We start from the raw sequence: 22,378 nt of genomic DNA, 5'->3' as shown, positions 1-22,378 counted from the left end.
CCAAAGTTCAAAATTAAAATTAAAATTTATTATCAGAGTACATACATGTCACCACATTCAGCCCTGAGATTCTTTTTCCTGCAGGCTTACTCAACAAATCTACAGAACAGTAACAGTAAACAGGATCAATGAACACCAAACTGTGCAAATGCAGATATAAATAAAGAGCAATAAATAACGAGAATGAAATAACAAGATAAAGAGTCCTTAAAGTGACACCACCAGTTGTGGGAACACCAGAAGCAGAATGAGTGTAGTTATTCCTATTTGTTCAACAGCCTGATGGTTGAGGGGTAATCACTCTTCCTGAACCTGGTAGTGTGGACCCTGAAACTCCTGTACCTTCTTTTTGATGCCAGCAAGAGGAGAGCATGACCTGCACGGTTGGGCTCCTTGATAATGGATGTGATTTTCCTGTGACAATGCTGCGTGTAGATGTATTCAATGGTGGAGAGCGCTTTACCCATGATGGACTGGGCTGTTTCCACTCATTTTCGTAGGAATTTCCATTCAAGGGCATTGACATCTCTATACCAGGCTGTGATGCAACCAGTCAACATACTCTCCACCACACATCTACAGACTTTTGCCAAAGTTTTAGATCTTTGTAAATTCCTGAGGAAGTAGAAGTGCTGCCATGCTTTCTCAGTAATGGCATTATCTTCTGGACCCAAGAAAGATCCTCTGAAATGATAACACAGAGGAAGTTAAAGTTGCTGACGCTCTCCAACTCTGGTACTCCAATGAGAACTGGCTCATGAACGCCTCATTTCCTTCTCCTGAAGTCATTAATCAGCTCCTCGGTCTTGCTTGCATTGAGAGGTCGTTAGTGTTGCACCACTCAGCCAGATTTTCAATCCGCCTCCTATACCTTTGATTCAGGCAACCACAGAAGTGTCATCAATGAACTTAAATATGATATTGAAGCTGTGTTTAGCCCCAGTCATAAGTATAAAAGCAAGTTGAGCAGAGGCCAAGTGCACAGCCTTGTGGTGTACCTGTACTGATGGAGATTCTGGAGGAGATGTTGCCAATCTCAGCTGACTGGGGTCTGCAAGTGAGGAAATAGAGGACCCAATTCCACAAGGAAGTATTGAAGCCAAGATCTTGAAGCTTATTGATTAGTTTTGAGGGGATGATGGTATTGAATACCGAACTGTAGTCAATAAAGAGCATCCTGATGTATGTACCTTTACTGTGTTGTCCACATGATCCAGGGTTGAGTGAAGAGCCAATGAAATGGCACCTTCTGTTAACCTCTTGTGCATCACAAGTATGAAAAATGGAGCAGATCCAAGTTGTTTCTCGGGCAGGAGTTGATAGTTTCATCATCATCGGTGAATGGAAGTGCTATTGGATGACAGTCATTGAGGCAGAATACCACATATAATTGAAGCCTGCTTGAACTCAGATTGCTGAAGCGAGAGGTTAAAGATATCGGTGAACTGTCCAACCAGTTGATCTGCACAGGTCTTTAGTACTCAGCCCAGTATACCGTCTGGACAGGATGCTTTCCATGGGATTCCCCGCCTGAAGGATGCTCTCATGTTGGCCTCAGAGATGAAATTACAGGGTCATTGGGGGCCGTGGAAGTTTGTGAAGGTTCCTCCATGTTCTGACAAGAAAACTGATTTGAAATGCTAAGTCTCTGTTGACAGATGCTGCCTGACCAGGTCGTGTTTCTGACTTTCCCTTTAATATATACAGAATCAGGTTTGATATCACTGTCATGTGTCATGAGATTTGCTGTTTTGTGGCAGCAGTACATTGCAATACAAAATAATAAAAACTATAAATTATAGTATATATAACTAATATAAATTAAATAAGGGGTTCAATAAGAAAGGACAAAATACTGAGGTGTTAACAGGTTCATTGTCCAATCAGAAATCTGACAGTGGAGAGGAAGGAGCTGCTCCTGAAATGTTGAGCATGTCTTCAGGTTCCTCTACCTCCACTTTGATGGTAGCAATGAGAAGAGGGCATATCCCAGGTGATGGAGTCCCTAATAAGAGATGCCGCCTCTTTGAGATATTGCCTTTTGAAGGTGACCTGAATGCTGTGGTCATGATGAAAGTTTACAACTTTCTGCAGCTTTTTTCAATCTTGTGCAGTGGCCCCTCCATAACAGATGGTATGCAACCAGTTAGAATGCTCTCCACGGTACATCTGTAGAAATTTGCGAGTGTGGTTGGTGACATACCAATTCTCCTTAAACTCTTGTTGTGCCTTCTTTGTAACCGTATCTATATGTTGTGCCCAAAATAGATCTTGAGATGTTGACACTTAGGAAGTTGAAACTGCTGCTCACACTATCCTGACTTGTTAGATTTACCTACTCATTTTGTATATTGATCTACAAACTAGCTCACCTGAAAGGCTCTGATTCATGAACATCCAAAGCTGCTCCCCGTATCCGTCCATCCTTCAGTGCCTGTGCCAATGCTTTTTCATCTACCAGTCCTCCTCGTGCAGTGTTCACCAGGAATGCGCCTTGACGCATCTGAGAGTCAGATTCATAATGCAATTAACAACAATATCAGCAAATAACTGAACAGCAATGATGATAATCAGAAGTAAAATAGCTCATGAACAATACAATAAACGATTGTTGGTAAACACAGTAATATATTGGAATCTGGATTTGCTGATCATGTATGAACTACAGATCCCTAAACCAGACATAGCTCAATTTCCTTCTGTAAAATTCTTTCTGAATATAATGGCACAAAACATTTATCGTCTAACAGATAGTGAACGCCAGTAAGAGAAGTGTTATTCATAATGTTGAGAGCACACAGAGAACTAATTGTAAACAGAGAGCAATATGCACTTCATAATTTAAACTGCTATTTAATTAGCTAACTACAATCTATCTTATTTTCAAATCAGTTCACTACTCAATTACCAAATTTCAATTTATCCTATTTTAAGAAACATCATGACTCACCGCATTAAGGAATAATAATGTGGAATGTAATATTAGTGGTCAAGGATACCTTGTGGCTAAGAGCTCTTTATAGTGTTATCTTGATGAGAAGTTAGTTAATTTGTGCAGACTATGGATAAAATAAGGGATGTTCATAATCTACATGATTCATTTGGTAACTGGAGAAGTAAGGACTTGAAATTTGGCAGTTCAAGACTTTGATTCAAACGGGAAAAAATAAAAACCCGTAGAACTAATTAAAAAGCTTTTGGATTGCTGTGAAAGCCTAATTGGTTGACTGATGTCCATTAAGAAAAGAAACGATTCAGGTTTCAGCATACACTAACCTGGTTTACTCTGATCTACTCTTTTAAATGGATTAAGTAGGCCAATTATAACTTCTAAATATGAAAGACAATTTTTTTTCTGCAATTCAAGATAACTCAGAGTTGAGTATTGAACGCTGCCTTGAGTGATGCCCTTTCTTTAGAATAAATTATAAACTTTCTGGAAGCAACACCATCTAATCAGTTTATGGATTAAAAAATATTTTATTAAAACAGTGCAAACAGCTCCAAAAGGATTGTGTAATGAAATAAACTTGAGAGATGTGCTAATGCAATGACCCACATGACCCTGGCATCTATACCTGCTTTATGGTGAAGTCATTGATGAGGTGATGATTGTGCTCATTTAGGCTACAGTGCAAGGTCACACAGTCACTGTGAAGCAGCAGATCCTGCAAGGTGCTAATTCTCTGCAGACCAAGCGACTTCTCCACTCCATCTGGCAGGTACGGATCATAGAAGATTACATTGAATCCAAAGGTTTTGGCCCGCAAAGCTACTGCCTGACCAATACGGCCTGCAAGAGAGAGGAGGCATTTTTTTCCAGTTTATAGTAAAAGAATAACAATCTACTTAATAGCAAGGTAGAAAGAAATGAACTCAGCAGGCTGTGCCAATATTAATCCACATCTGTCTAGAGGAGAATTTATGGGAGGTTCAGCCACTGATCCTGGTTGGCATCATGTAACAGCAGGAGCCCAGCCAATCAACACTGACTGAGCAGAATATCTCACTGGCAAGGACATTGCATCCTTCTCAAAAACCACATTTCTTTTTTTAAGACACTTAGGCCACTGAACCCTTATCTAGTTCTACTCATTTGTGACATTTTCTTTCTACCAGCCTGTTCAGTCTTCTAACAATTTGCATGTTCTTGAGTCTTTTAATTTCCTTCTTTATGCTTGATGCCTGCTATTAAATAATCTACTTTCACTTACAGGCTCACTCACAGGAGTGTGGTGGGTATTTTAAGTGCTGCTGGGTCAGTAATGTGTCCTGCTTTTGATAGCATGATCATAATCAAATTGTTTCCTTTTCCTACAGATGCTATTTCACCTACAGAGCATCCCCACATTTTTTTAAGTTATGGATGGCCAGCACCTGCAGCATTTTGCCTTTTACTTATTATTTATTGATACAGTGTGAAGGAGGCCCTTCTGACCCTTTGAGCCACACCACTCCAGCAACCTCAATTAAATCTAACCTAATCACAGGACAATTTACAACGACCAATTAACCTACCTAGTACATCTTGGACTGTGGCAGGAAACGAGAGCACCCGGGGAAAACACTCGCCTTCCACTGGGAGGATGTACAGAGACCCTTACATAATAGCGTTGGAACTGAACTCCGAAACGCTCCAAGCTGTAATAGCGTTACACTAACAGCTTTGCTATCAGGGTGCCCAATGTGGCTACTGCAGTTTAGAGGTTTCACACCAATGGTGTCACACTAACCTGGTGCAAAGCTGTTAATGACTCTTTAGGTTGTTTCCTTGATTTAAGAATTCATTTCTCAAAACAAATTTTGTCCCACTCTCAGCCCAAGGCAGAAAAACCTGAAGTAAAATCCCATAATGCATTCTCCCAGCCCTTGATTTATAAACTAAAATGTTTTACAGGACACAACCAGTTTGCAAATGGAGAAATGGCTATATATGAAATAGAACTCAATTTTGGCAGAGCAATTTATTGTGATGAAGGATTTTAAAAATTGCAGGAGGACAATGGACCAGTTAAGGAGACACTGAGTGGCAAACTGAAATCAATTGATAAAATTGAAATCATTAACCAATCATTAGCACAAGTCAAAATACACACAAGCGTGGTGGGATACCAAGTAATATATTGAAACATTATAAGACCATAAGACAGGAGCAGAATTGGGCCATTCAGCTCATTGAGTTTGTTTCACCATTTAATCATAGACGGAATAATCATCCCTTTCAACCACATTCTTCTGCCTTCTCCCTGTAATCTTTGACACTCTGACTAATCAGGAACCTATCAACCTCTGTTTTAAGTATACTCAATAACTTGGCCTCCAAAGCTATCCGTGGCAATGAATTGCAGATTCACCACCCTCAGGCCAAAGAAATTTCTGCTCTCTCTGTTCTAAAGGGACATTCTTGTATTCCGAGGCTGTACCCTCTGGTTCTGGACTCTCCCACTATTGGAATACCCTCTCCTCATCCATTACCTACGCCTTTCAATACAGGTGTCCCCCGCTTTTCAAAAATTCACTTTACGAAACCTCGCTGTTACGAAGGACCAACATTAGTTACCTGTTTTCGCTAACAGAAGGTGTTTTCACTGTTACGAAAAAAGGCAGTGCACGCCCTGAGCAGCCAAGCTCCTCCCTGGAACTGCATTCTAGCCGCCATTTCTTAAACACATGCTTTATCTCAATTTATTTTGTGCATCCATTAGCAAGATGAGTTCGAAGGTATCAGAAAAGCCCAAAAGAGCTCGTAAGGGTGTCACGCTTAGCGTAAAACTAGACATAATTAAGTGTTTCGATCGTGGTGAACGAAGTAAGGACATTGTCCATGCGTTGAACTTGCCTGCGTCCACCATTCGCACTATTTATACGCAGAGAGAAAGAATTTTGAAAGCTGACGATTTTACTGTTGGTTCTGCTCGTAGCAAAGTGATCTCTCTTAGTCAGCATCCAATAATGGATAAAATGGAAAGTCTATTGCTTGAGTGGATTGATGGGTGTAAAAAGCATGGTGTTCCGTTAAGTTATCTTGTACTTAAGGAGAAATCAGCCAGTCTTTTTAATAAGCTGAAACAGAAAGCACTGGCCGATGGTGATGAAAGTGTTGCGGAAGTGGAATTTAAAGGTAGTCATGGGTGGTTTGATCAGTTTCTGAGGCAAGGGCAGCTTCATAGTTTAACGTTTACTGGAGAGAGTGCTTCAGCTGATACTGAAGCTGCCGAAAAGTTCCCAGCAGAACTGAATAATTACAGAAGGTGGTTATTTGTATAAGCAAGTGTTTAATTGTGACGAAACTACAATTTATTGGAAAAAATTGCCGAGCAAGACATTTATTTCGAAAGAAGAAAAGCAGGCTAAGGGACACAAGGCATTGAAGGACAGGTTTACCATAATGCCTATCATTAACGCCACTGGTGATGCTGTCCTTAAACCTCTACTAGTGTATCATTCAGAAAATCCGAGGGCACTTAAAGGCGTTGACAAGAAAACACTTCCCGTTGTGTTCCGTTCACATCCAAGCAGTTGGAATACTGAAGTGCTTTTATTCCTGAGTACAGGAGCGGATACGTTAGTCCTTTTGTTGAAAAATACTGTAGAGAAAATAACCTCGATAATGGGTGTCTTGTGATTGTCGATAATTGTGCTGCTCATCCACCTGACATTACCGAGTATGGCAGTAACATTCGTGTTGCGTTCTTACTGCCGAATACGACATCGTTGCTGCAGCCGTGTGACCAAGGCCTAATAGCCCCAATTAAGGGTTACTATACGCAAAATGTGATGTGTTTTATTGTAAGTGCCATTGACAGAGAGGGCAACTCCGAAGCATCTTTGCGAGCGATCTGGAAAGACTACAATATAAAATTGGCAATCGCCAACATTGGAGATGCTCTCGATAGGCTAACAGTCTCAATGAGAAATGGCATTTGGAGGAAACTATGTCCCGAAGCAGTGGACCATTTAAAAGGCTTCGAACCATCAACAATAAATACGGCAATAGTGAGCTTGGCTAAGGAGGCTGTGTTTGTGGAAGTTGACGAAGATGATGTTGAAGAGGTTTTGGCATCCCATGACCAAGAACTGACAGATGAAGAGCTGATGCAATTGCAAGAGGAAAGGACAACAATCGAAACCAAACGCAGTAGCGAAAATGAAGTCGTCCAGGAACTGAAGGTGAAGCAATTGCGTGAGATTTTCACTGCGATTGACAATGCTGCAATGATTGCAGGAAAGTATGACTAATTTTGAAAGGGTACGTAGGTTTAGGGCGTATTTGCAGGATAGTTTGAGCGCTTACAAAGAACTGTATAATAGAAAAATGCGCAAGGCTAGCAGTCAAGCATACTGTCGTTTTTCAAGCCTTCCACATCAGCCACAGCAGACAACGAAACTCAACCTTCGACATCGAGGCAGACAGACATAGAAGGAGGTGACCTGCCTGCCCTGATGGAAACAGACGACAAAGGGATGATACCCCAGTCTCCTCTACCTCCCCCCACCTCAACCTCCGACGACTCAGCCTAACACACCATCATCAGTGTGCTTGCTGTCTTCCCAATTTCGGTTAAGTGAAACTACACTGTACATACATTATTTCTACTTTATATAGGCTGTGTATTTTTGTGTTATTTGGTTGATTTGGCAGCTTCATAGCTTAAAGGTTACTGGAGAGAGAGTGTTTCTGCCGAGAGTGCTTGCGCCGACAGCAATTGCGCAAGATTTTCATTGCTCTAGACAGGGCTTCGATAATTGCAGAAAAGCACTTCTACTTTATATAGGCTGTGTATTTATCAGATCATTCCTGCTTTTACTATATGTTACTGTTATTTTAGATTTTATGTGTTACTTGGCATGACGTTGTAGGTTTTTTTTGGGTCTGGGAACACTCAACATTTTTCCCATATTAATAAATGGTAATTGCTTATTCACTTTACGACATTCCGGCTTACAAACCGCTTTATAGGAACGCTCTACCTTCGGATAGCAGGGGAAACCTGTATTTGATAGGGTTCAATGAGATAATGTCTCATTTTTCTAAACTCCAGCAAGTATAGACCCACAAAGACAAACATTACTCATATGTTAACCCCTTCATTCCTAAGATCATTTTTGTGAACCTCCTCTGAACCCCTTTCAATTTCAGCCCAAATCTGCTCAAAACACTCCAAATGTGGTCTGGCCAATGCCTTATAAAGTCTCAGCATTACATCCTTGCATTTATATTCCAGTCCCCTCAAAATAGGTGCTAGCATTGCATTTGCCTTCCCATCAACAGCAAGTTAACGTTTAGGGAGTCCTCCACTAAGACTCAAGTCCCTTTGTACTTCCGATTTCTAAATTTGGTCCCTGTTTAGAATATAGTCTACAACTTTATTCCTTCTCCAAAGTGCATGACCATACACTTATCTGAACTGCATTCTATCTGCCACTTCTATGCATAATCTGACTAAATTCTGCAAACTTCCTGCTACCCACCTCAACACAGCCTGCACCTCCACCTATCTTTGTATGGTCTGCAAACTAGGCCACAAAGCCATTAATTCTGTCATCCAGATCAATGACATACAACATGAAAAGCAGTCCCAACAATGACCCATGTGGAACACCACCAGTTACTGGCAACCGACCAGAAATTACAGATTGATAAAATGGCTAAAATGGCATTTGAGTCATTAGGCTTAGAGATAGAACGCAAGAGCAACGGGGGGCTACAGATTAAACTGTAATTACTTGCTGTTCAGGTTACAGCTAAATGCAATAGTACTAGGAAATTGAAGAAATTTAAGAGGATGTTACTAGGACAGAACTGTGATTAAGAGGCAAGATTCACTGATCTAACCCCAGGCAGGTAGTAAGGAATGGTCTATTTTTCTTTGCAAAGAGTCAATTCTAAGAAATTTAAATTTCAATTAAAAACAGAAAAACAAAACGTGCAGTGCAAATGAAACTAGCTTCATGAAATTATAAAGCAGGCAGAAGCACACAAAATTTAAAGGACACATGTCAACAACATGAAAAACAACCACCTGTGATGAGAACCAAAGATCTTAGAAATGGGATTAGCCCAAATAATTACTTCCTCAGTTGCAACAAAGATAAAACAGAATCCTTTCTGTGCCGTACAGTAAATTTCTACGAATTTTGAGTGAGGAATGCTGTAACACTCCATTTTTGCTGGGAAGGAAGTTGGTCATCCTTTTCTCCTAGAATAGAGGAATGTGTTGGTTCTTAACTGGTCCCCGAAGTGAGCCAAGAAGCCATTCTTTCAGGCATGCTCAATAAATGTTGAGCCAACCAACGACATCTGAATTCCTTAAAGCAGAACTTTCTATTTGTTAAATCTTAATGTCTAGAAAAGTAACAGTTGCCAGCATATGTTAAAGTTCCAAGCTCGAAGTAAATTTATTATCAAAGTACACATCACCATATACCAAACCCGAGATTTATTTTCTTGCACAGTAAATACAAAGAAACAGCAGAATTAATGAAAACCACACACAAACAATGTGTAAAGGATGATAGATTAATACCAAAAAAGCCCTAAAATAATGATAAATAAATAAACAATAAATGGAGAACAAGAGAAGAGGCCTTGAAAGTGAGTCCCTAGGTTGTGGGAACAGTTCAGTGTTGGGGAGAGTAAAGTTATCCACACTGGTTCAAGAGCCTGATGGTTGAGGAGTAAAAACTGTTCCTGAACCTGGTGGTGTGGGTCCTGAGGCTTCTGTACCTCCTGAATTAGGCCACATCCACTACTTTTTGCCAGCTTTTCTGTTCAAAGGCATTGGTGTTTCCACAGCAAGCCATGATGCAACCAGTCAGTATACACTCCATTACGCATCAATACAAGTTTGTCAAAGTTTTAGATGACATGCCAGATCTTTTCAAACTTCTATGAAAGTAGAGGCATTGCCATGGCTTCTTTGTAATGGCACTTATATGCTGGAGGGATCTTGTGAAATAACACTGAGGAATTTAAAGTTGTATCTTCTTCACCTCTGATCCCTCGATGAGACTTGCCTTATAGACCTCTAGTTTCCTCTTCCTGTAGTCAATAATCAGCTCGGATTTTGCTGATATTGAGTGAGAGGTTATTGCTGAGGCACAATTCAGCCAGATTTTCAATCTTCCACCTATATGCTGATTCATCATGATCATCGATTCAGCCAATGACAGTGGTGTCATCAGCAAACCCGAATATGGCATTGGAACTGAGCTTAGCCTTAGTCATTAGTATAAAGCAAATAGAGCAGGGGGCTAAGCACACGCCCATGTGGTGCACATGTGCTGATGGAGATTGTGGAGATGACTAGGGTATGCAAGTGAGGAAATTGAGGATCCAGTTACACGAGGAGTTATTGATTAGCTTTTAGGGGATGGTGGTTTTGAATGCAGAGCTGTAGTCAATAAAGAGCATCCTGATGTATGCATTGTCACCGTCTAGATGTTCCAGCATTGAGTGAAAAGCCAATGAAATGGCACCAATGAAATGTAGACCTGTTGTGATGGTAGGCAAAATGGAGCAGATCCGAAGTCTGTCCTCAGGCAAGAGTTGATACGTTTCATCATGAACCTCTCAAGGCACTTCACAGTGGTCGTTAGTGCTACTGGACAAAGGTCATTGAGAAAGGTTACCATATTCTTCTTGGGCACTGGTATAACTGAAGCCTGCTTTTAGCCTCAGACTGCTAAGCTAGCAAAGTAACTTTGATTTTAAAAAAATAAGTTGCATTTATCACTGTTCACTTCTTCATGGCATCCTGGCGTACTTACAATTATAGTTACTGTGATATGGCAGTGAATTAAACTCAAATTTACCAGCAGATAACCTACTCTATAGTGTGTTGACCAAGCAAGAAAAAAAAAAATGGCCTGGACAAAACATAAAATCCCCTTTTTTCAAAGTATAATACAAATACTTTTCATGGGTTGGTGAAGCTCCAATTTGGGAGGGAAGGAGGGAAGGAGGGAAGAAAAGGATAGCTCTTTCTCTGCTTCAACATTTTTTGTTGACTGCAGTGGAGTAGCTGCCCAAGTTTTAAACTCAAAGTGCTGGAGTGAGATTTGAACTCACAATCTTCTGGAGCTTTCATTGAATTGATGCACTCCATTAGAAAAACAGAAAGTGAGGAAGACATGGAGCTCTTAGGATTATACACCATCTGACAAACATACCCAGTCCAATGATGCCCAGAGTTTCTCCACGGATTCGAGCTGCTCCAGCTGCTACTTCTCGGATCTGCTCAACACTTGACACTCTTGTACCCTCTCGCAAGGCTTGATGGAGCCACGTTGACCGCCTGTAAAGGTTTAATATGTGACACAACGCCGAATCTGCTGTTTCTTCTACTGATGATGAGGGAATGTTACAAACGGCAATCCCTGTTAAACAGAAAGTATTTGTGATTCAACCATCGCCACTAAATAGCAGGGCTATTCATTTTAGAATTTTGTTCATTTGAACTGAACAAAATGGCAAAATAATCAGTTTCACATGCATTGGTAAACAGTTTTAGCAGTTTTGACAGATGCAAAGGAAAGCACTTTGCCTCAATCTCTAATGATGCAATTTAAAACTCATCAATTGAATCACTTTCAGTTCACTGGCTCAAACCACCTTTTATTTCATGACAGACATCCAGTTCCTAAACATACCCATTCTCCAGCGCCCCCCCCCCCACCCGATCAAGAAGGCTTAAAGCTCTCCACTTCATTCTGGGCAACAGATCTAACCAGATCTCCAACTACTACCCTTCTCATCTGGGAGAATTGGTTCTCACCTTCAAGTTTTTCTTTTTGCCACTCCCACTTTCCTTGAGCCCAAAGCGCACTCATGGGTACCCGCATGGGCCCCAGCAATGCCTGCCTTTTCGTTGGCTATGTGGAGCAGTCCGTGCTGTAAGTAGACACTGGTAATACTCCCAACTCTTTCTGTACTACATTGATGACTGCATTGGTGTTGCTTCCTGCATCCATGCTGAACCTGTCAACTTCATCAACTTTGCTTCCAATTTCCACCTTGCTCTTAAATTTACTTGGTCCAACTCTGACACTTCTCTCTTTCCACAATCTCTGCCTCCTTTTCTGGAGACAGACTATCCACTGACATCTTTTACAAACCCAAAGACTAAGTTATCTTGACAATACTGCCTCCTACCTTGTCACGTGTAAAATGCTATTCCATTCATTCAGTTCTCCTTTCTCCATCACATCTGTTCTTAGGAAGAAGCTTTCAATTCTAGAACATTTGAGAAGTGCTTTTTTTTTACCCCACCCCCACCCCAAAGAACAGGGTTTCCCTTCTCATACCATTACTGCTGGCCTCACCAATACCTCTATTTCCCACACATCTGCCCTCACCCATCCTCCCAGTGTCATAAAAGGGACAGGGTTCCTCTTGTCCTTACCTATCAACCCAGAAGCCTCTATATCTAGCACATCATTCTTCATAACTTACGCCATGTCTAATGGGATCCCACCACTAAGCTTGTCCTTCCCTTCCCACGTGTATTACTTTCCATAGGAATCGATCTCTATGTGACTCCCTTGTACACTTATCCAGCCCCACTGATCTCCTTACTGGCACTTACCCCTGTCCCTACACCTCCCTCACCACCAATCAATGCCCCAAACAGTCCTTCTGGGTCAGGCATTACTTCACCTGCGAGTCTGGCAGAGTTATCTATTGTATCCGATGCTCCCATTGTGGCCTCTCCTACATCGCTGAGACCTATTGCAGATTGGGGGACCACTTTATTGAAAACACTCATTCTGTCTGCTGCAAAAAAAACAGGATCTCTGTGGCTACCCATTTCAATTTGACTTCCCATTCTGAGCTGCCTCTATTGCCATGATGCGGCCAAACTCAGACTGGAGGAGTAACACTTCATATTCCCTCTGGGTAGCCTTTAACCCGATAGCATGAGCATTGATTTCCCTAACTTCTGGTCATTTCTCCCCCTTCCCTCCTCTCTTTTTCTGTACTCCATTCTGGTTACCGTCTCACCCCTTCTCTTCTCACCTGCTCATCACCTCCCTCTGGTTCCCTTCCTCATTCTTTCTTCCAAAATCCACTGTCCTCTCCTATTAGATTCCTTCTTCAGCCCCTTATTTCTTCCACCTATCACTGCCCAGCTTCTTACTTCACCCTCCTCCCTCACCCACACTCCCCTTCCCCTTATCCCACTTATTGCCTGCCACCTTATATTCCTTTCGCACCCCCCCCGACCATATTCTGGTTTCTGTGCCCTTCCTCTTCAGTCCTATGAAGGGTCTCAGCCCAAAAAGCCAACTGATCATTCCCCTCCATAGAGATTGCCTGACTTGCCGAGTTCCTCCAGCATTGTGTGTGTGTGTTAGTTGTGTTAATTTAAATTCCTAAGAGAGATCCAATTCCTTTGTCAATTTGCATCCATCTCTGTAACTTATACTACTACAATGCTCAGGATCTCAATTTCAGTTGTTCTTGTTTTGTGGACCTGGCTGGTGGCGTAGTGGCATCAGCGTCGGACTTCGGGACGAAAGGTCCCGGGTTCGAAACCAGCCAGCCGGCTCCCCTGCATGCTTTCCATCTGTGCTGAGTTACGAGCTGGTGAACTCTTTGGAAACTCACTCGGCAGAAGGCAATGGCAAAACACTGCTGTAACTTGCCTCGTATGCAATTCCCCACTATGTCAGAGAGGCATGGAGAGAAATCGTCCACTAACCGGAGAAACTCCGGATGTGACGCACCTTTCCTTTTTCCTTGTTTTGTATGGCACGGCCTGGGAGGGGCAGATACTAGTCTATCCGTTCAGGAGCTGGGATTTAGTTCAGTTTCCTACATTTATCCAATTTCCAAGGTGTTCCCTTGGTTTCTAGGGATTCCACAACTTGGTTACACTCACTGCTAAGGTTACACCACATTGAAGGAAAAGGTACCAGCTGATCAGTTTAGGAGTGGTCTGTTTCACTGCAATTTACTCTCAGACTGCCATTGATACTGCTGTCTAGGCTTATTGGGGACAAATATCTAGGCTGGGGAAGCTAGAGGAAGGAAAAGGCAGAGGATGCAAAGTAGTAGTCTCAACTTCTGCTTGTATACTTCTCCAAAAAGAAAGACATCATAACATCTTGCAGGAATGTGCTATATGGTACCAAGCACTGTTGGGCAAGATTCCACCACACTCTTGATTTGTCCATTCTAAAAAGACTTCGGGGTGTCCATGACAGGCAACAGTATTTGTGGCATTTGTCACCATAATATTTGTACGGCTAGCACACTTTAATTTCTGGTCATTGGTGATTCCCAGGACACTGATGATGGAGAATACAAAGGCAATTCTGCTAAATAGCAGGGCTAGGTGGTTGATTATTCTTTGTTGGATTTGGTTATTCTCTGACATTTTCATGGCATAAATATTAGTTAGCACTTAGAAGCATGACTTTAAGGATGAGTTGTGAATGAACACAGCAAATATATTCAATTGAAATTAGAATGTGGAGGAACTTTCCATATTCTGTTCTGTTGACAGTGCCTTCACAACTCACTGACAACTGGAATCCACTTAGCTAAAACAAGCAATGAAAGACTCCAGCTCACCATTTCAAAAGCATACCAGAACATTGTATAAGCAAGTACTGTATATAGCTTCAGAGAATCTGTAGTTAGTTGTAAGCAGCCTACTTGTGTTCCACAATAAATTTTAATTAAAATATTCAACAAACGATTAAAATTTGCTACTTGGAAATCCTCAGATTTATTCAGTTAATTTATGTATAACAAGGTTTCCACACAATCAGAAAGTGTCATTATACCAGCAATTACATAGTTCTGGGAAATAGATTTAATTCAGTATTACCTAGTGGCTCTCAAGAATAAAGGCCAGCCCCAACACTTACCCAAGTCTGCTGCAGATTTGATGTCGACATTGTCATAACCGCTGCCAATCCTGACGATAATTCGAAGTGCTTTGAATTTCTCAAGGTCTTCCCGTGTTAATGTAATGGTATGGTACATTAGGGCACCTACCGCTTCATTCAATACCTATTTTAAAAGAAAACCTCATCAGCTTGATTGTTATTTTCTTCACATATACAAGTGAGCATAACAATTTGGCAGATGAAGTGTTCAAAGGTCACTTCATTCAATTTTCTGAAAAAGGTTACACAACACAATGGTATGTGATTTTAAATCATGCAATTTCTAAAATAAAGGGTTTAAATCACATAGCAACACATCAAGGTCTCTTATAAGCTAAATGAATATGAACAATGCAAACCTTTTTTGCATTACCCTATCAAACTTTACAGCATATTATGGGTGGGTTAAATATGCTTTCCAAGACTATACATGCACATAGAGATCAAACGTAAAACATAATAGACAATGTTGTTTCATTATTTTGGAACCACAGCTTATGTTGTATGATTTACAAGCACCTAAAAAAGCATCAGTTTATGGTGTATGGAATTCCAAGGTCACTTCCGGAATAACTCCTTCCATAAACACAATGCTCATCTGCAATAGTTCTTTTACTTCAAAAATATATTTTAATCCATGAAAGATTCAAACACAAACAAAACATTCAAGTTAACATTTTCATCACAAGTCATGTTGTACTGATCACTTAAATGTTAGCTTAGCAGCAGTCAGCATTCATATACAGTTCAAGCAAATAGATCTTGTCTTTTTTTATTTCAGCTTCTGTGTTCACAGGAAGTACACGATTAAACCGTAGCCCTTCCCTAAATCAGCCTTCACAATGCTTGCACCTAGTTTCAGTGCATACCCCAGCATTTGGCTTGGATCTGCAGCAAGGGCACTGGCAACACCAAGTCTTGGATAACGCTCTGCACTGAACAACTAGCAAGTCTCATGCAGACCAGAGGGACGCTTTCAAGCTGACGATTCTCCAGCTGCAGTTAATATTTGTTACAAATTCATCTCCTTAGAAACTGCCCGTAAAGCAGAGTCCTGTATTTTGCAGCTGTTTGGGATGAATCTTGACTAATGTGCTTTCATCATTTTCCAGACCTACCCGACAAAACACATTTGAGAAAGATCACCATCTTATTTCCAAGTAAAGCTGTCAAATGGACAACATGGAGTTGCTGCCAAAATTCCAAAAGTACACAAAAGATTTGTCAGGTCTAATGTCTTAGCATTAGATCAACAGTTCCACTAACAAAGCACTTTACCAAATGATTAATAATTTGTTCAGGAAATCAGAAAAGATCTACTATCTTTTCCTGGTGTCAATTTTTTTTTTAAAAAAGAGTATTGCCTGATTGATTTGTGATAAGAATAATTCTTCTGGATAAAGTGGATAAAAAATATTTCTTCTATACATAAATTAAATGCTATAGTCCAACTCGAGGAAGTATGGCCAAATCCATTTTGTGACACTACAGTGAGACGGAACCTTTATATGTAGTGACATTTGATATTACTATACCCAGGTTCAAGCAAAACTTGATACAGCTACAGTAAAAGGCAGCCTTAAGAATAAGGGCTTTGTTATGTTTTATTCATCTTTTCTTGGGGTTTTGCATATGGAGATTCTGAGCTGAACTAGAGAGGTCTTTGTTGACTGTGGGGATAAGGGCCATAGTTTATCTTTACCATACCCACATACCTCCCCCAGTTCTTCAAACAACATTTCCAGAATTTTCAGGTAATATAACATAAAAAGAAACAATTTGTAAAACCAGCTGCCACAGAACATAGTCTGGCCCCCAAGACCAGTTCAAGTTGGTTGTAGTTGTGCATCAATCCATGCAAAGACCGAGAGACTAGCTGACAGATGGGATGGTACAGGAAAGCTTTGACCAGAATGTGTCTCTGGCCAGGTAATCACCGCTTTTAAACTCATTTTTTCCCATGAGCAGAAAGATTAATGCAAAACAAGCATCAACAATAGAAGAGGGTGCAGTGCACATTTATTCAGGAAGCACTGTGCATTCTCCATCCATGGACTGGGCCCCATACTACATGTTGGGTAGAAATAACCCCATTTTGGAGAGCATGTCCATTATGTACGTGTATCTATAAAAGTGCAACACCAAGCTCTTCTTTCATCCATTCCAGCCTTTGTTTCCAGTGCAGACCCTGAGAACTTTATCCAATACTTCACACTAGTGGTGAGTCATTCAGTATTTAGTTTTCATGTAACTGGGGTGCCACAGTGAGGTAGCAGTTAGTGCAACACTTTACAGCGGTAGCGATCACCATTCGGATTCAATTCCCGCTACCATCTGTAAGGAATTTGTATGTTCTTCCTGTGAATACAAGTGTTTCCTCCAGGTACTCTGGTTTCCTCCCACATTCTAAAGATGTACAAGTTAAGGTTACGAGCTGTGGGCATGCTATACTGGTGCCAGAAGAATGGCGGCACTTGCAGCTGCCCCCACACAGCCTTGAAATGTGTTGGTCATTGACACAAACAAATCATTTCACCATATTTTGATGTTTCAATGTAGGTGTGTCAAATACAGCTTAACTTTAACTGGATAAATCAATCTTATATTTCTCCCCTACTTTCCCCAAGTACAATAACTGTATTTGTTCTGCTTTCTATGCCTAAAGGAGGTGAACCATTTCTTCTTTGTTGCCCATTTTCACATTACCCTCAAATTCCCAATCTCAGTTACCCTTCCCTTCCCAAGGACTCCATTCCACTTCCTCCAACTCTATCATATCTGTTCTGTTAACAACTTTCACACAAATGCTTCTAAAATATATTCTGTCCTTATCCATGGGTTTCTCACCTCTTCTTCAACCACCTTCAATAGAAATATGGTTCCTCTTATATCCATCTTCCATGTCAAGTTGCCATAAAAGGTTACTCACCTTGAAAATTTCTTTTCAGCAATACAGTGCGGCCCTTCTGGCACATCGCGTCATGCCGGCCCAGCACCCTTGACAAACTCAATTAACCCTAAACTAATCACAGGACAATTTACAATGGCCAATTAACTTACCTGATATGTCTTTGTGGGAGGAAACCAGAACACCCTGGGAAAATCCATGGATTCCATGGAGAAGATGTACACACTTTGTACAGAATTGAACTCTGAACACAGGAACGCTCCGAGCTGTACTGGCGTCACCTAAATGCTACACTACCTTGGTGCCTAAAAATCTTTATCTTTCTCTTCACATGTCACCTGACTTGGGACATACTTCCAGAATTTTCTGTTTTTATTTCAGGTTTCCTGCCTCTGGCATTTTTGGCTTTTATAAACAAACCCACTATTACATTTAAGTAGCAGATTCTGGTTAATTTGAGACAACACTTAAAGAACAAAATCTAATTGAGAAAATTGCTGGGATCCCCTTAATTTATTTGGGACGTTAAGTTGCTTAAATGGGGTAAAAGATTACTGCTGAACTGATTCTAACTATTGCCAACCACAAGCACGTGTTTGGCCATTAGATGCTACACTGTGCTTAGAGTGAACAGTTTTTAAAATAGTGTCAGTTGCATGTGTTTCTGTTCAAAAAGCAGAGATTTTTGTTATTGGTAGTTGGCAAGAAATAAGCAGCAAGACAATTCCAAATTGTTTTGATCACTGTAGTTTCAAGCATTTAGGTTTGAAGATGTCAGAAATGACTGAGTGTGAACATTAAACGATTTCACTACTTCATTTTAAGAACTACGAAGAATTTGAAGGTATTGGCAATCATCTTGAATGTTAAAATGAAAACCCAGTCAATACTGATTTTGTACTATCACAAAATAATCCAGATGCAGAGAGCAAAAATCTACAGTCAGCCCTCCTTATCCACGAGTTCCGCATGTGCGAATTCAACCAACCGCAAATCGAGAAAACCCGGAAGTGTTCTTCCAGCACTTGTTGTTCGGGCATGTACAGACTTTTTTCTTGTCATTATTCCCTAAACAATGCAGTATAACAACTATTTTACATAGCATTTACATTATATTAGGTATTATAGGTTATCTAGAGATGATTTAAAGTATACAGGAGGATGTGCGTAGGTTATCGTGGATCAGGATCAGAAAAAAAACGGAAGTTACCTTACTAAATCAGAACAGATACATCTGGTATTATTTAGCGTCCTGTCTTAGTATATAGTATATATTTTACCTTTCTATGAATATAAAACACTTAAGAAAAGTATGTTTCAGCGCCGGGCTCAGGAACGGAAATTCCCAAGTTCGATCCAGTGACAGACTGCTCCCGAGCACTCTCCATCCCGGCTGGGTTGATGTGAAGGATCAAAACCCAAAAATTAAACCACTGCGTCGCTTAAAAAATAATTGTAGCTTTAATCGGGGCAGGGCTTTTCTCACTTTATCCTTTAAAATTGTTCCGATCGCTGACCGACTGCAGCCTAACACTTTTCCAATGACCGATGGCATTTCACCTCTTTCCGATCGCCTTATTATTTCCACTTTTATTCTAAATCACGATCGTGATTATTTTCGTGAACAGAAACACTGCGGATTCAGAGCTCCACTGCCGGATCCTAATGTCCACTGCACTGAGACAGGTTAAATAAGGTCCGGGGTTCCGCTGGGTCCTAAGGTCCACCGCATTTAGACAGGTTGAATAAGGGACTTGAGCATCCACGCTTTGTTGGTATCCGCGAGGGGTCCTGGAACCAATCCCTCGTGGATAAGGAGGGCCGACTGTATGCCAGAATGTTAAGCCAGATAACACTTGTTGAGAGAGAGACATAATTAACATTTTAAACTGATGACATATTAGAAATGATCATGGTTCACTGGCATTAAGCACAGGCCTACTATCTTAGCATGCTAAATGGCTGCTTGTTTGGTACATCTTTGAATCTTTGGTACTCAATTATTACCTTTAAAATAAAAATTAGCATTATTTGTCACATGTACATTAAAACATACAGTGAAATGCATCAGTTGTGTCAATCAGTGAGGGTTGTGCTGGGCAACCCTACTTCCCATGCCAACACAGCATGCCCAAAACTCAATAACCCTAATTGTACCTCTTTGGAATGTGGGAACACTGAGGAAACCCACGTAGTCATGAGGAAAATGTACAAACTCCGTACAGACAACAGCGAAAACCGAACACCAATCTTACAGCTGGTGCTGTGAAGCGTGCGCTAGACGCTTATACTACTGCATCTTAAGCCTCCCATCCTTTCTAAAAATATGTACCAGGTGATTGTGTCATTATGCATCATTCTTCCTCAACATTTTTAGTCTTTGTAAGTGTTGAACATACTATCTTGTTCTGACATACATCTTTCAATGATGTATCCACACATCCTTACTTTTAGTGGAGTGAATTTTATTTATCTAATCTTAGCCAACAAATCACTTGCAATGATCTATTTACCCCATTTTTGCCTCCTTACCTCAGGTGTTTCCAAGATTATCTTTTGCTCCCTTCATTTCATACACACATGCTTACTCTGTGGGATCATCCACAAACAGTTGACCATGTTCCCACAAGTTAGCTTTGAAATATCTAGCTTTATTTCACCAATAACAAACTCCTTTGTTGAATTTAATGCTGCTTATCTGACATCTAACATTGGATGGAGGAGAAGGAAAACAAGGATTTTAAACCTCCACTGCCTTGTGGCCATACCCACCCATGGGAAAGGCTTTGGGAGTAAACTCCGATGGAAAAATCCAGAGCCGGGTCCCTAAGGCAGTTTGATATTGTTCACAACTTCACTCTGGTAAACTCTGCGATGACACTGGTGCCAAGCTGTATCAGCACTTGCCCCTCCCTTGGACTACGTCAGTGACGTGGAGAGGGGGAACCCGCCACATGGGCAACAGCCAGCTCTTCAAATCTTCCTGCCCAGTCTTGCGTCCTGGAGAGGACACAGTCCACCAGAGGCACAAACCCATGATCCCCTGGGATTGACAGCTGCCTACCAGGCATGTCATGAAATGAGTTTTGTGGCAGCAGCACATTAAAAAAAAAAGAGTACTTTACCATATAGTGTTTTATAATAATAGCCCAGATCTATATTTTAATAACAATAACAATTCAAAGATTTTCAAAATAGTTCAGGGAGGGTCCCCATAGCATTTGAAAATCTTGATTAGAATCAGAAATCGAACAACGAATCTTCTCTAAATTTAAACATGACATAACATTGCATAACCATTGAGCATGTGTAGGAGGGGCAACCTCCTTCCATTTCAGCAAGATGGCCCTCCTAGCCATGAGAGGAATAAAAGCCAGTACCCGCAAATGAGAAGGCTCCAAAATTATAGCTCTTTCCTCAACAATACCAAATAAGGCAGTCAAAGGATTGGACTTAAAATTAACTTTAAAAAGTACAGAAAAAGTTTGGAATACATCTTTCCAATACTTTTCAAGGCTCGAACATGACCAAAACATATCAATTAATGAAGCCTCTCCATTATTACATCTGTCACAATAAGGAGATATATCTGCAAAAAAAACACCGAGAGAGCTTGTCTTTAGACATATGAGCCCTATGTACCACTTTACATTGTAGGAGGGAATGACGAGCACATAATGATGAAGAATTAACCATTTTGAAAATAGCCCTCCAGGTCTCATCAGATAATGAAGTCTATAAATCCTTTGCAGCACACATCAAAGTTGCTGGTGAACGCAGCAGGCCAGGCAGCATCTCTAGGAAGAGGTACAGTCGACGTTTCAGGCTGAGAGGGTCACAGCCTGAAACATCGACTGTACCTCCTCCTAGAGATGCTGCCTGGCCTGCTGCGTTCACCAGCAACTTTGATGTGTGTTGCTTGAATTTCCAGCATCTGCAGAGTTCCTGTTGTTTGCGTCTATAAATCCTTTCTCCAATCTTTTTTAATTTTGTCTAAAGGAGCCATTCTCAGTCCCAACAACAGACCATAAATATAAGATATTGTGCCACTATCAAAAGGTTTCAAATTAAAAATTACATCTATTATGTTCTTATCCGGGCTGTTAGGAAATATACAGGTTTCCCCCGCTATCCAATGTAGAGCATTCGTATGAAACCATTCGTAAGCCAAAATGTCGTAAAGCGAAGAAGCAATTACCATTAATTTATATGGGAAAATTTTTTGAGCATTCCCAGACCCAAAAAATAACCTACCAAATCATACCAAATAGCACATAAAACCTAAAATAACACTAACATATAGTAAAAGCAGGAATGATACGATAAATACACAGCCTATATAAAGTAGAAATAATGTACGTACAGTATAGTTTCACTTAACAGAATCGGGAAGTTTGAGCCAAAATCAATTTGTCGAAAAAAAATCAGCACGTACACGCATGTGCACGTCATGCATTCGCACATCACGCATCCGCACACACCTGCCTGCGCAAGGCTTCACGGTCATGGTAGTCTTTCTCGGGGTAAACACAAGTTTAAAGCGAGTGCCTTTTTCCTAAAAGCGAAAATCCT

The 22,378-nt window shown here is 40.8% G+C and overlaps 1 protein-coding gene across 4 annotated transcripts in view; it reads right to left on the bottom strand.

Annotated features, from left to right (window-relative positions):
• The window catches only part of LOC134349403 (C-terminal-binding protein 1-like), a 155,350-nt gene that overhangs the window by 25,428 nt on the left and 107,544 nt on the right, over nucleotides 1-22,378 (bottom strand). For all 4 annotated transcript variants that reach the window (XM_063053656.1, XM_063053657.1, XM_063053660.1 and 1 more), the window contains 4 exons: nucleotides 14,878-15,022; nucleotides 11,173-11,379; nucleotides 3,579-3,793; nucleotides 2,373-2,503 (listed from right to left, as the gene is read on the bottom strand). In XM_063053656.1, the coding sequence (XP_062909726.1) occupies nucleotides 2,373-2,503; nucleotides 3,579-3,793; nucleotides 11,173-11,379; nucleotides 14,878-15,022 (698 nt within the window). The remainder of the gene's footprint in view (nucleotides 1-2,372; nucleotides 2,504-3,578; nucleotides 3,794-11,172; nucleotides 11,380-14,877; nucleotides 15,023-22,378) is intronic.

The sequence above is a fragment of the Mobula hypostoma genome, chromosome 7 (genome assembly GCF_963921235.1).
Source record: "Mobula hypostoma chromosome 7, sMobHyp1.1, whole genome shotgun sequence".
Lineage (NCBI taxonomy): Eukaryota > Metazoa > Chordata > Chondrichthyes > Myliobatiformes > Myliobatidae > Mobula > Mobula hypostoma.
The sequence above is the reverse complement of the archived record's forward strand: the minus strand, read 5'-3'. Positions and strand labels throughout refer to the sequence as shown.